The sequence below is a fragment of the Cavia porcellus genome, unplaced genomic scaffold (assembly GCF_034190915.1).
Source record: "Cavia porcellus strain 051 isolate PalLab524CR breed Dunkin Hartley unplaced genomic scaffold, mCavPor4.1 scaffold_4, whole genome shotgun sequence".
Taxonomy (NCBI): domain Eukaryota; kingdom Metazoa; phylum Chordata; class Mammalia; order Rodentia; family Caviidae; genus Cavia; species Cavia porcellus.
Window position 1 is genome coordinate 44,291,505 of NW_026947487.1, and position 14,412 is coordinate 44,305,916.

The 14,412-nt window shown below is 40.5% G+C and overlaps 1 protein-coding gene across 22 annotated transcripts in view; it reads right to left on the minus strand.

Annotated features, from left to right (window-relative positions):
• Positions 1–376: 376 nt before the first annotated feature.
• Positions 377–14,412, minus strand: part of Dock9 (dedicator of cytokinesis 9) — a 261,185-nt gene continuing 247,149 nt past the window's right edge. For 21 of the 22 annotated variants that reach the window (XM_063246980.1, XM_063246978.1, XM_063246968.1 and 18 more), the window contains 5 exons: positions 12,617–12,827; positions 6,363–6,553; positions 3,772–3,872; positions 3,524–3,662; positions 377–1,623 (listed from right to left, as the gene is read on the minus strand). In XM_063246980.1, coding sequence (XP_063103050.1) covers positions 1,501–1,623; positions 3,524–3,662; positions 3,772–3,872; positions 6,363–6,553; positions 12,617–12,827 — 765 coding nt within the window. In that variant the 3' untranslated portion in view covers positions 377–1,500. Of the gene's footprint in view, positions 1,624–1,644; positions 2,660–3,523; positions 3,663–3,771; positions 3,873–6,362; positions 6,554–12,616; positions 12,828–14,412 lie in introns of those variants that run through there. The other variant, XM_063246971.1, reaches the window with a different exon arrangement.

The window sequence follows — 14,412 nt, forward strand, 5'->3', positions numbered from 1 at the left end:
ACTCTAAAAGCAAATAAAGGAGATGAAAAGAGGGGAGCCTGAGACAGTTGAAGAAGGTATCTACATGCACTTGGCACAACTCCGTGCTGGAACACAGGGTAACAAAGCACTTGCCCTGGTCCCCCACAAGTATAAAACTCCTAGACCTGCCTTTTGAAACTGCGTCACGGAGACGTCCACGAAAGCAGAGAACTGGGATTATGATTCCCCATGCACCCCAACTCAGCTTCAACAACCATTAACATTTTGTCATTCTTCTTTATCTATCTTCTTTTCCCTCAAGTATTTTGGAGAAGATCTCAGAAATCATGTTATTTTTACTCTCACAGAATCCTAATCTGTTTAAGACTGTCAAACAATAAATACCCAGTGTTCATTACCAGAAAATCAGCAATGTTATTTTTAATACAGATGTGGTACAGAATGTTTAATTACAGCAGGGCAGTGAATCCAGTTAAATAAAATTAAAAATTTTTATTTCCCCAAATATAAAATTACTAAATTAATGTTTTAAAAGAAAATACAACATGGTGAAAGCTTTAAATTATACCCCCATTCACCACAGGATTTATGATTTACCAATCATATACTCCACCATTTTGGCAAAAGGATGACATTTTTTATGAGTTTATAAACCAAAATAGCAAAGACTGTATACATCTCCATATTGCACTTTTCTTTATGTACAAAGATAAAACAGTAAAGTCAGGTGCATTGCATATACTAAGAACAGCACAAATTTGTCACAATTAAACTTAACATGGAAGCAGATGTATTAAAAATGTAGAAACGTAATACATGTATATACAGAATGCAGACACTGTATTAACAAACTGTATGTACACTGTGATATACTGTACTACTTTTCACTTTTTAGCATAGCTGTGCTTATTAGTACAGGCCTTTGGTTCTAAACTGCTTGACTAGTTTTAAGCTCACATAGTTTCCTAAGCTTTCATATGCTTTAAATGCAAGGAATGAATATAAAAGCACTAAATCTCCTCATTCACTGGTACAAAAATTACAATGGTCAGTTCCCTTAGGTCATCAAAAACTAGTCACAAAAATAGTTCTTGTATTCACCCTGAATGTGCCATGGGGAAAAATAATATTTTCAAGATTTTCCAGCTTCGCCCAGAGGCAGAAGGCCCTGCCTCAGTTTCAGTGCTGCTGTCCCTGCTACATGCATCCCAGAATACTTTTCTTTAGGCCATTTTTTAAATACTACTCTGTAAAGAAGAATAAAATTTAACTCCAGCTTAACACACTTCTATTAAGACATGAAGAAAACTCTGAATATTGCCACTGAGATTAAAAAAATATGCACACCCTCTTCTAACTCTGGTAGAAAATCTGCTATGAAATATCACAGTCCTTATTCCCTTTTTCTCCCATTCCGGCTTCTCCTAGTGCTCGGTCTCCCCAGTGATTAGCTCTAGAAAACATCCTGAGTTTGCAAATGACAAAGTAAGTCTCTGCACTTGGTCCACAAGGCAAAAATCACACAACCGAGGCCGAGCTGGTCAACCCATGAACCATTGTGCTTGTTGGCGTTCCGCTGATGGCGTTGAAGATGTGAAGGGAGTTCGGCAAAACGCTCGTCTTCTCCTCTAGGGGGCAGATCTCGAGGCACAGAAACATAACATTACCAAAGAGTAAGGCCCCAGACATTTCTCACAGCAATGTTTCAGAAACATGCATAACCCGTCATCCAGTGGTCACACCATTACAAACAAGTAACAGTCCGCAGGGACAGCTTGCCTTTGGCAGTCTGTGCGGAAGGGCTGTTTCAGCTTATCTAGTAAATAACTATTTTCAGATCAACATTGTAAGGAGAAAGTCCATTAACACCATGTTTTGTTCCCTTCACAAGTCTGTGAATGGACAATCCTTTAGACTGACCAGATATTAAGGTAACTTGAAGTCTATCTACAGCTTGACTGGGACATGACCTAGCCTTGTCCATTGAAAAGGCCTTTTGAAATGAATTTTTACCATCTCTGTTTCTTTCCTGTCTCCTTTTCTGAGTCTTAGACTTCCATACTGGGTAAGGCAGTGGCTACCTTCTGGCCTTGAACAAGTTGCCTTTTAGCAGCCAGTGTTGCTGGGAAGGAATTGGGGTATACAACTTGATCACACAGAGGCTCTTCTGCAAGCATTAAAACCAACTAATTCTGTTTTAGGGTTCAAAGGGGTTTAATCATTGTAATAGGTTTAAAGTATAACAACTGTTTTTGACATAATAGGAGGTTCAAAGTATAACAACTAGAGAGCAAATCACTGGAATTAATGCCCACATAATCTGAGAGATTAATAGTTTTGGCCCACATATTTCTTCTGACTTCCATCTTTTCTAGTGTTGTATGCTGGTGCCTATTGATTAAGCTGTACAGCAATCTGGAGGTTCCATGAAAAAGACCTCAAGTTTTCTCCATAAATTTGTTCACATGGGACTCCTTCTTTCTGCTTATTCACATATTCATCTATTTAATCTAATTTCAAATTTTAAATACTTTTTAAATGTCAGAAGAGGACTGCTTTTCTTTGTACACATACTGTCCAATGTCTGCTCATATTCAATAATAACTTCATATGAATCAATGCAGGTGACTTAGTTTATCAGAAAAATAGTTTACAAAAAATGACATTACCATCCCATCTGAGCGTGTTAGCATGGAGGAGAAAAAAAGCAGTTAAGTTAAAGCTCAAATATTGAAATTAGTTTCCTTCAGTGCAGCTTCCTAACTAAACTGTCATGAGATAGGAGAACTGATACAAAGTGTTTCCATTCTGCAAGACCACAAGACAATAAAGTGGGACAGACAAGGTTCCTTACGTACAACCAAGGTGCTACTACTAGTTACAGAGCAAGCTGTGACTTAGACGAATGTGTGTGATATTCTTTGACATTCATGTGGCATACTGGTGAGTTGTCTCTTCTGATGACCATTGAGCATACAAAGAAAAGTCATATAGGACAGAGACAAGAGCAATGGGATCAGGAAGGACAGCCACAATGACAAGGAACAATAGAGTCACCACATGGAATCCAACAGGGCACCCAGGTCAGCTGTAAATAGCCCCAAAATAGAATGACTCTGTGTTTTTAAATGACAAAAGATATTTGATGCCACAGCTAATTCTATAAACTAGGCTGGTAAACTTTGTTTTTTCAAAAGATTAACTGTACAAAGAAAGTTGTGAAAACAGGATGGATACAGTGTCAGTGGGCTAGATGGGCTGCGGAATGGCCAAATTTGTGAAATGCAGGACCTCTAAGAGCAACAATGAGGTGGGTGCTGCTTTTCCTGGTTGTTTCAGATTAGAACACAGAAAATCTGTCAGTCTTTCCCCAAGTGAGCTGAGGCTAGATAGCACAAATGTTATAGTTTCTTTTAGATATGAAGATTCTGGAGGATTATCTGAAAGCTTAGCTTATGACAGGGTATGTCTGAATCCTCCATGAACCTACATTCCCCAAGTTAGAAGCACTGCCACTTGCCAGAGCCAGCATGGTACTTACCTGCTCGTGCATGATTTCGGAAAGCTCCTTCACCATTTCCCTGTAGTTGGCCTTCATCTCTTCCTGATACTCTAACTGGTCTTCTTTAATCAGGCGTTCATTTACTGCCAAGGCTTGGCCGCAAGCTTCCACAAATTGCCTGATATGGGGCAGAAAAGGGAGATAAAGTGTGCAGAGGGAACAGAGTGAGCCTGACGGGTAGTGTGTCTTTCCTGAACAAGCACAAAAATGATCATAGTCTGCTTTACCTGAAAACTTCCTTTAGCAATTTCACTTTATTGTCAGGATATCTTTTTGTGTTCATGTCATCTAAGAAGGCTCGGGCATATGCCAGTGGGCCAGCATTGACCTAGATGAAGAGCAGAGACTTTAATTTATGGCAGAAGGAAAATGACTATGACCACTTATTCAGTTTTAGTTGGCTTGCATCACAGCTGCTGCCTGAGTGAGAATTTGTCTTCCAGTAACTTGTGACCCAGAGGAAACCATGAACCTACACTGCTGCATGTCAAGTGGTTCCATCATCTTGGCCATCTCTGGCACTTACGATGACCATTCATTTTCAGGGAAATGGAATCAAGGCTTGGTAACTTAAATTCCTGTTCAAGTTTGCACATTCAAAGGCTAGATGGGAAGGAGAATCTTCTGGGCACCAGAGAGAGTTCAGAAAAGGACTCACTACATAATTTTTCCTGGAAGCTCTTGCAGACTTGGATGGAAAGGAAGTAAGAAAGCTGTCCAGGTAGTTTTGATCAACAGTGCGTGGGACTTGTGTAGTAGTGGCAGAAGAAATAAGGCACAAGAATTCCCTCCAGATGTGAAGAGACAGAAGGACATGTCACAGTGGTCACAGGTGGGGCCTCTGAGATGGGATGACCAGCTAACCTCCTGTGATAAATAACTGATTGTGTAGGGGAAATTCTTGCCATTAGGCTAGACATTTGTGAAAGTCATGCTAACATGAAGATTACCTAAATGGCCCACTGTCTAAAATGATACAAGATAGTCAATTTTTTTTCCAGGGCTGGACATTGAACCCAAGGGTGGTCTACCATTGAGCTACATCCACAGGGCATCTTTCTTCATTTTTTATTTGGAGACAGAGTTTTACTAAGTTGCCCAGACTTGGCTTGAACTTGCAATTCTCCTGGCTCAGCCTCCCAGAGTGCTAGGGTTACAGGTATGGGCCACCACACCTGGCTGACAGTCGATTTTAAAAAGACACAAACAAGAAAGTTAGTGAATGTTTGTAAGCTATAAAATATGGAGATCTTAGAGTACAGTGCCAAGATGTTGCATAGCTAGCTCTGTAATGTAAAGCAGTAAGCCTGGTGAGCCTCTTGGCATAAGAGTTATAGAAATGCAAAAGTAAAATGACAGCCCAAACTTTGTTGTTACCTGTGTGGACACAAGTATACACTTAACCTGTCAAATGGCAGGGCATATTCTGTCCTGCAGAAGGCTCAGCCTGTCTGGTTCCAACCTAATGGCACTCATATTCCTGTGCTGACTTTAGACAGAAACCGATATTCCCAGGTCAATTTATTGTGGGCTGTGGTTCATTTAGACACATAATCTTTCAGACAGGAGAGTGGCAACAGGAAAGATCTGTAAATACCTCTGTAAATACTTTAAAAACTTTATGCAATAACTCATGGCTCCTTAACCGTGGTGAAACACTAACAGAAACTGATTCTAGAAAATGAATAAAAGGCTGCGTACAGTGGTGCATGCCTGCAGTCTCAGCAATCAGGAGGCTGAGGCAGGAAGATAGCTGAGAGTTTGAGGCTAGCCTGGGCTACATGGTGAGTAGTTCATGGCTGGCCTGTATTGCATAGTGAGATCTCGTCTCAAGAAAAAAATAAAACAAAACAAACAAAAAACCCCTCAAAACCTGAATCTACATAGTATATCTACATGTAACTTTCATAAACACACTCTACGTGAGAAAACAATATACAAATGATATGCTTGAATCACTTAAGCACATTTAAAATTACACAAGTCACTGGATGAAGGTGCTTTAAAATCAGTTGTACAGAAAATCATATAAAAGACCTCTTCTTGGTTTTTTTTAAAGACCTCTTCTTGAAGTGTAAAGTATTAAAAGAAATGATATATATCGTAAGTAAATAGCTTGATGACTTGTTTGTTGTTTGAGACAGGGTCTTACTATATATTTCAGGCTGGCCTTGAACTTGTGGCAATCCTCCTCTCCTGTCTCAGCCTCCTGAGTGATGGGATTATAGGTGTGTGCTCACTTGATGACTTTTATAGCTTGAATATACTGTAAATCTGAACCAAAATTAGAAGAACCTAGTGGAACATCTCGAAATCTAAGAATAGAGGCAGAGATTTCTTAAAAAGAATACAAAAATGCTGCCATGAAAGGAAAAATCGACTGGTTGAGTTATGTTAAAGTGAAGAATTACTGCTAATCAAAACAGTGCTAAGAGTGAAAGTTAAGATACTTTTTCTGATATAATTTTCATAGAAACCAGAAACTGACAGTTTTATAGGAAAAATCTACTACTACGCATCCTTTTTCTACTCAAAGGAGTTTTAATGCATCAAACTGGAACTCAGCATTCCCCCAGTCACTAAAAAGTCAGGGTCCTGTGGAGAAGTCTCTTGTCCTCAGCAGATAGCTACAGAGGAGGACAGGTCACAGGTAGGGTTAGAAGGGGCCATAAGGCTACCATTCTGTCTGATATTGAAGAAGCTAAACAGACCCCTGGGAAGGTAATGGGGGTCATCTGGCAAACCAGGGTGCTAATCCAGACCTTGCTGGCACGGGCACTTGCCCTCTCTGCTCTCAGGCTGGCCCCACTGGGCTCACCTGGACGCTCACACTGCCCTGGAGTTTAAGCTGCAGTTTGATCATGTCCACTTCGGCCGAAGAGCAGAGCTGCCGGAGCTCAGCCACCTTCTTACTCATCTCGTCGATGGCCACTTCAATGGGGTTCAGGTCGGTGTGGTGCTGGTACATGACGGGGATCCGCTTCTTCACGTAAGGGAAGCAGTGTATTGCTGCAGAGGAGTGAGGCCCAGAATTATTCCACAGCTTACTTGAGCTTCACTACTGCTAAGGTAGAAACAATTACTGTTCCTATTTAACAGATAAGGAACCCCAGGCTTGCCAAAGTCACCTGACAGTGGAATTGGAATACTGTCTTCCTTCATGAGACATGCCGAAAGACAGGATAAAGCCAGCAAAGCTGAATGTAGCATAAAGCCAGCACAGTTGTAAAAGACAACTTGGGTACCTCTCCTTGAATGCAGAAAAACTGCTGCAACATTATTTATATTAAGTCTCATCTCCATGTACAGGTATGTACAGAGTGGGCTATGCTATTCCATTCTCCCTTTGACTGGTTCTAAGCCATGCAAGTAAGGCCAGCTAAGGCACTGATACACAATCCTGGAAGCCAACCCGACAGTTTCCTGTTTCCTCACACAGTGCTCTGTAAAGGGTTGAGCGTAGCAGGATGGCAGAGCCAGTCAGCTCCAGGAATGTCAGCTGGGTATGAGCCCAAAGTAAGAGGCTATGACTTCCCAGGGCACAAATTTACATAACAGAAATTGAAGCAACAGCTTCCTAGGACACCCTAACGGGGTTATACAGACTGGTCCTTCTGCATATCATTCTCCCTCCATACTGCAAAGATGCTTTTCTCCCTACCTGGCTAGACAGCTCAAGGTACTCACGCAGTTCCAACCATGCTCACTCACTCAGCACTGAACCACTCCCTTCTTCACAAGATAATGAATTCTGGGAGGCCTTGGATCAGGGCCTTTGTCCTTATATTCTCACTTGGATGGGACCTGGCTGCCTGTAACCCTGAATATGTCTTAGTGTCCTTACTTTGTGAGTTGCATTGGAGGTAGTAGATTGGAATTAACTTGCTGGAATTCCAGTAACATTTCTATGGGATTACAAATACAACTTTCTGGATTATGAGGTGGATTGGGAAAATGATTACAACATACAATATTTGGATTACAATGTATAATACTGGGATTTCAGTAGAGTTGCTATCCCTTTATATGAGAAATGTGTCTTTGAAAAAAATCATTTCATCATTCTTTGCACAAGTTTTTCATTTATAAACGCCCTGTGTTTGTTGGAAGTTGCAAGGTCTGAATGAGTGACTTGGTACAAGATGGCTTTGACAACATATAGAATAAGCATTTTTTTTTTTTGTCTTTGTGAGACAGGGTCTTGCTATGAAGGTCAGGGTGGCCTTGAGTTCACTTTGTAGCCCAGGCTGGTCTTGAACTTGCAATGATTCCCTTGCCCCAGCTTCTCGAGGGCTGGAATTATAGCATGAACCATCACACCTGGCAAGACTAAGAAATTTTGAATTATAATATAGCAGATTAAGTCCAGAAAAGTCACACATAGTATTTTTGAGAGAAATTCCTTTTCTCCAACAAGCACCTCAAGTCACATGCTAAATTTGTACACATCTGAAAATTAATGAAAATAAAATAAGAATATATTTCTAACCAAAGCATTTCAGAGCCAGAATCAAACTGTTAGAATTGCACTAGTAATAAAGGTATTTTGAGGGCAGGCGTGGTGGTCTGCACTCAAGAAGCTGAGGCAGGAGGATTATTTAGAGTTTGAGGCTATCCTGGGCTATTAAGTAAAGTTCAAGGTCAACCTGAACTGCACAGCAATACTCTGTCTCAAAAGACAAATAAATAAATAAATAGAAACCCACAGTAATGAGTAAGAAATACAAACATTTGCTGTTTTTTACATTTTTTTAAACCAAAAGAGCTTAAAAATGAACAGAAAACAAGTTTTAATGTGGATGTTTCACAGTTCCATCTTGTTTATATAGTATATAGTACTGTAATATCCTCATTTAATATACATGTGCTACTGACGTGTACTTATGCATTTAAAAATATACTTTTACACAAGGAAAAGTAAGATGAGAGCGATTATGTTCAAATTTTCTACTTTCTAGTAAGTGGTTGGGGAAAAGATTATTCAGGAAGGACTGATCATAAATTGAGAAACAGGGTCAGTTCCTGTAAAACAGTTCTGATGGACCCACCCATGTCTGTACATAGCTGGAAAAAAATACGCAATCCAAGAAACTTCCTTGGTCACATTTACAGGTTGTAACATTTCCAAAACATTTTATCAGCTAAAGGTCAAGGGTTCCTGTGTCTTGTTTGTGTCCTTGTGGATACAATTTTAGTGGCAGCAATGGAACTGATAAATCCTCTTTGAGTAAAGGTTGCTTTTGTACTCTAACAAGAACTAGGAAGCTGCTGGGGATTTAGCTCAGTGGTATAAGCACCTGCCTTGCAAGCGCATGGTCGTGGGTTCGAGCCCTGATACTAATTAAAAAAAAAAAAAAAAAAAAAAAAAAAAAAAAGAACTGGGAAGCAGTACTGGAACCAAAGCTGTCTTCTGTCCGGATTGACAAGAGATGCTCATTTAGAGCAGAGCTACTACATTCCCATTTATAAATGAAAAGGTACCCACAGGAATGTTTCACAAGGCCAACACGTGACAGTCATTGTCAGCGTAGGTTTGAGAGTCACCGTGTGGTAACACTATTATTTCAGAGAGAAAAACCAACCCCAAAGGTAATGCTAATGAGACCACACTGATTACACTTATTGGGAAAGTCCTGAGCCACTGCTTGGGACGGAACTGGAGAATTCAGAGGAGGAAGGGTGCAGCCCCACTACTCCAAGAAAACCTCAAGTCCACGCCTGAGCTCACCAGCTCCTGTGATCTGGGACACCCCACAGTTGTCTCCCTACCCTCACCTTTATTGCTGGCCTCATGTCCACTTCTCTTCCTTGGGCTCTCTGGGGCCAGCTACACAAACTCTTTCACTCCCTGGAAGTCTGGGGCATGGGCCCCTCAGTCACTTTTCACCCAAGTATCAACTCAAATGTTACTTTCTCAGCATAGCCTCGCTTGGCCACCCCACAGCCTCACAATTCCTTCTTACTTTGATTTTGTTCAGAACACGGGTTGTGGGTTTACTTGCTCTTTATGTTGACTGTCTATTGTCTGTCTCCTCATGCTGGGAGGGAAGCAATGCAAGGCCACAGATCTGCCTTGATTAGGCCAGGTGGCACCACTGCCAGGCTCAACACACACTGTAGAATGAAGGAAAGTATTACTGCTCCAAAGACTACAGAGGAAGGAAAACTGGTCCTGGACGGTGGACCCTCAGTGACTGATGTAGGAAGCTCCTATGTTAATGATGAAGCAATCACAGTGAACAGGAGCTGAAGGGGAGGCAGATGTTTTCCAACCTAAGCAGAAGTCAGCTTAGTGAAGAAGAATTTGGATCCCCAGTGAGTGGAAAGAAACTCTTCAGAAGCTCCAGCAAAGGAAAAATGCAGGATTGAGTTAAAGGCAGTCAGACTCAGAAACTTCCACCTGAAGAGGCTGGTGTTATCATAGGCTTTCAAAGGATGGCACAAGTGCAGTCACCCAAAGGAGAACTATCCAAGGGGCTGTACCACTGTGGGGGCAGAGGGCAGGGAAGGCCGGGACTCCTCTCCACCTGAACGGCCAAAAGTCAAGTCTGAAGGAACTTAATGGATGATAAAACTAGGGGATTAATAACTTAAGGGAAAGCTCTCAAGTTCAAAGTCTTCAGAAGGTCCTAGTGTGTGTGTCTTTAACTGAAGACTGATGTAGAGCTGTGATGGCAAACCTCTCAGACACTAAATGCCCAAACTGCAACCCCAAGCCCACTTACTTATCGAAAGTACCAACACTGCAAAGAAATCAAATACTGACTGAGGTTTTAGTTTGCAAAAAACAACTCACACATTAAAATCTTTTGTCTTAAAAGAAAAACATCATGCAATAGGTTCACCACTGACATAGAGATTACACATTTTTAGTCACATTTTGTTACACCTTCTTTAAATCTTTACTCTGTCTACAATTGTCCTATCCTTTTGATATTTTCAGATATTTGAGGACAAAACTGAACGTGTGTGTGTGTGTGCCCGCATGCATGTGTGTATGCACATGTGTGCTTTGTTGTGCTACAATCCCCTTTTACTCATTATTAACCCCCAAAGGAAAACAGTTCAGTAGTAGGTGAAATCTAGCAAAATGAAGTACATTCTTTTTCATTCTGATTATAATTTACAAAGTTATTTAACACAGTGAGTTACAAGAAATGAAGGCACAGAGAGGTTCAGGGACCTGCCCAAGATCACACAGCGGGGCTGTGACCAGTCTAACCTCAGGCCAAGTTTCCTGCAAGTCCTGCTATCCCAATCCCAAAGGTGTACAAAGTTTGTTTCCTGAGTAACAAGGCTTGTGTCTGCTTTTCTCTTCAGAGCAGTTGCTTTTTGTCCGTCCCCCCCCCGCCCCCCCCCCCGAGTTCTGGCAGAGGGCACACTTTGCTCACATCCTTTATCTAATCTGTAATAGTCTGTATCAAATGCAAACTGTAACCCTGAAGGATATTTGCCCAGGGAAAATACCTTCTGCTATGAATCAGTGTGCTGCCTCAACAATAACCATGATAAAACATCCTGACCTTGACCCAGCAGTAAACTAGTTCTTTTTGTAAAACAGCACTTTCACATGTAGGCATTGATCAGAATCCCTCTTCCCGTGTCAATCTGCACTCCAGGGCTTGCTGAATACAAATATATGGCTTGGCCTCAACCCTGGAGTTTCTGATTCAGCAGATTTGGGTTGGAATCTGGCAATTAGCATTTCTAGTAAGTTCCCAAGGGCTGCTGGTGCTGGAGTGGAACCACCCTTTGACAACTGCTGACTTAAGGAATCAAAAGTGAAGTCATCACCACTGTACAGATAAACACTGAGAGCTGGTAATTCTTACTCAATATTCAATCTAGAAATACAGTTATCTTAGAATTTGCAGAGGTATGCATTAGAAAGGTAATTATTTACATACAGGATGGGGCTAACATTTATATGGACAAATATTATTTGTGCTTTCTATGTTTTCTTATTCTAAAAGCAGGAGTAGGGACATCTTAAGAACACAGAAGATTTTTTTTTTTTCCTTAACTGTTCCCTCATTTTCCATGTGGGGAAGGTAAAAATTACTTGCAAAGCTGTTCTAAAGTTCCTTCTTTCCTATATAATGGTCCATATTATTATTCTAGTAATAGCTGTACTACAATATAAATCACGCATCATACAATTCACTCACTTAAAGTGAGCGCTGAGAGGCACCTGAACTGTGGTAGGTCATTGCACAACAAAACTTCTATAGCTTCTAGGATGGGAACCAGCCTCCAGGCAGCTCTACTACATACGGCCTCTTTTGTAGAAATGGGCTCAAATGATGGTGATGTTCATGCCTGACATTATGAACTGGCCTCCCACTGAAGCCACTTTTTTTGACCAAGAAAGAATTTACTTTAGGTTAACTCCATAATGTTGTTGAGCCTCATCTAAGAATGGATGGACTAAGTCTGCCCAAAGAATGTAAAAATCACTTCCAACATGACTCTACGTTTATGAATTGATTAGTATGAAATGATTTAAACCACATTTATAGGAATGAGCTGTCAATGGTTGAACAAAAGAGATTGATTAAAACGGCTAAAAGATAGCTTTGGAATTCAGCAAGCTTCCTGATGTCCAGGGTATTCAAGATGAAGCCGGGCAGCTAAGCAAGTGCCAGACCAGGTGGAAGAGACCCAGCCATATGTCCCATTTATTCAGTCAGCCTAAAATTACTGAGCAGGTCCAGGCAGTGGTTGGTGAGAGTCAAGGTCAGAGTGTGGCTTCTTGACCTGGGAGCCCTGGCCTGGAGGGGGCTCCTGGTGGTTTTCCACTCATTAGACCACCAGAGCTTGTGCAAAAGTAAGGGCTTGCTCTTTTCCTTAGCCTCTAAGAAGGAAAAGAGACCTCAACACTGGTTATGAACTTCTGGTCTGAAGGTAAATGTAAACAGATAAATGGGAGGATGTCATGAGTATTCAAAACTACTGAAGTTGAGATGGGTGTGAAGGATGCAAACTCAGGTAACCAACGATCCTTCGGAGTCTCAAAATTTCTGAGAGCTCTGTATCTCTCTAACGGAGAGCTGCGGTACAGGGAAACCGTACCTGTCAGGATGGTGCGACGTTTGCACTGCTCTTCTACACCACCCTGCCTTTTCCCAGTCTGGGTAAAGGGCATCTCGAACATAAAGCGGCGAATATTGTGTGATCTTTCAAACTCTGTTTTCCTTTCTTGCAATTCCTTTTCATCAAAGAACGGAGTCACATGAGTCACCTGGATATAGGCATACTTGGAATCCAGATCCTTAGGGTTGACCTTTAAATAAATAAGCAAGATTGAAGATTGGTGCTACTTGAAGAAATCTCTCAAACCCAGCCTAAGCTGTATTTTCCAACATTTTTATTTTTTGGAACTAAGAATCAAACTCAGGACCTCATACTTGCCAGGCAAATGCCATGCCATTGAGTTATATCCCTGGCCCTCACTTTTCTAACTTTTAATTATTCAACATTTTGGGAAAATTCAGAAAAGTCATAAAAATAATACAAGAAGCATCCATATACCCACCACTTAGATCAACAATTGCTAACATTTTGCTGTATTTGTTTGAAATACACAAGTTTTTAAGTATACATACTGATATATATGACATTCGGTTATATACCATCATGATACATTAGCCAGCTTTTCCTAAAATTGGAGTAGTCTCTTCTATATCCATGGTCTATTATTACATACCTAACAGCATTAATTCTTTAACAGTGCCTGGTACTAGGTCTACACTGAAATGTCCTCAAGTGTGTCCAGAATGTCATTTAGAGCTATTTGTTTTGAACCAGAATTTAACCGATGATCACACGTTGTAGTTGTCTTTTATTCTTGGTTAATCTAATATTCCTCATTTTTTCTTTTTCATAACATTAAATAGTAACCCTTTTAGTTTTTGTTCAATGACTTCCAATCTACATTTCTGTTTCCTAAATTACATTTTAATATATAGTTGGCTTACAGAGAAAAATGTTTATTTTAGGAATAATGATCAAGAGTTTGGCCCCCAAATTATTGTTAATCTGTAGAAAGGTCAGATTAGATGAAAATAGTTGGAGATTGATTAATTTAATACAGGTATAGATTAACAATAATGTAATGTTAAGTTTGTTTTCTTTTCTTTTTTCTCTTTTTGGTCTTTTTAAGACAGGGTATCACTGTGCAGTTCAAGCTGGCCTTGAGCTCACTTTGAAGCCCAAGCTGATCTTGAACTCTCAACAATCCTCTTGCCTGAGCCTCCCGCCTCAGGCTCCCAAGTGCTGGGATTACAGGCATGCACCACCACGTCGGGCTCTAAGTTTGGTTTCTGATGAACTCAGCACACAAACACTCTTAAACTATATAAAGAACAGGAGGGGCTCTCATTTCTGTGACTTGAGAAAAAAACTAAACACAGGCATTTCCCATAGAGAAACAAAAAACGTTAGGAAGACAGATCATTTTTGCACATCTTAATTTTATTTAACCTTCTAGAGCAACACAAATGTACAAGGGAGAAACTACTGTGCAGAGAACTGGGAAGACTACATTAGCATTTCCTAACAGAGATGCTTGGGAAAAAAATAAAAATGCCTTAAGTTTAGAAGGTAAGTTATAGAAAGTCAGTTGTGTTTTAGAAAAAGCCATATGGCCAGCCATTAAAGTTGTATTTGAACCCACTAAACTTGACTTCTAAACAATTTAAAGGTGGTAGGAATGGTGTCTTCTTGTCTGACTTTCGGTGACAGTTCCCTATTTGTTGTCTTTTGTTTTTCTTTTCCAGGTACTGAAGACTGCATGTGGGGACTTTGTACTGAAGTACATCTCCAGCTCCTTTTATTTTAATTTTTATGGGTCTTGCTAAGTTTCCCAG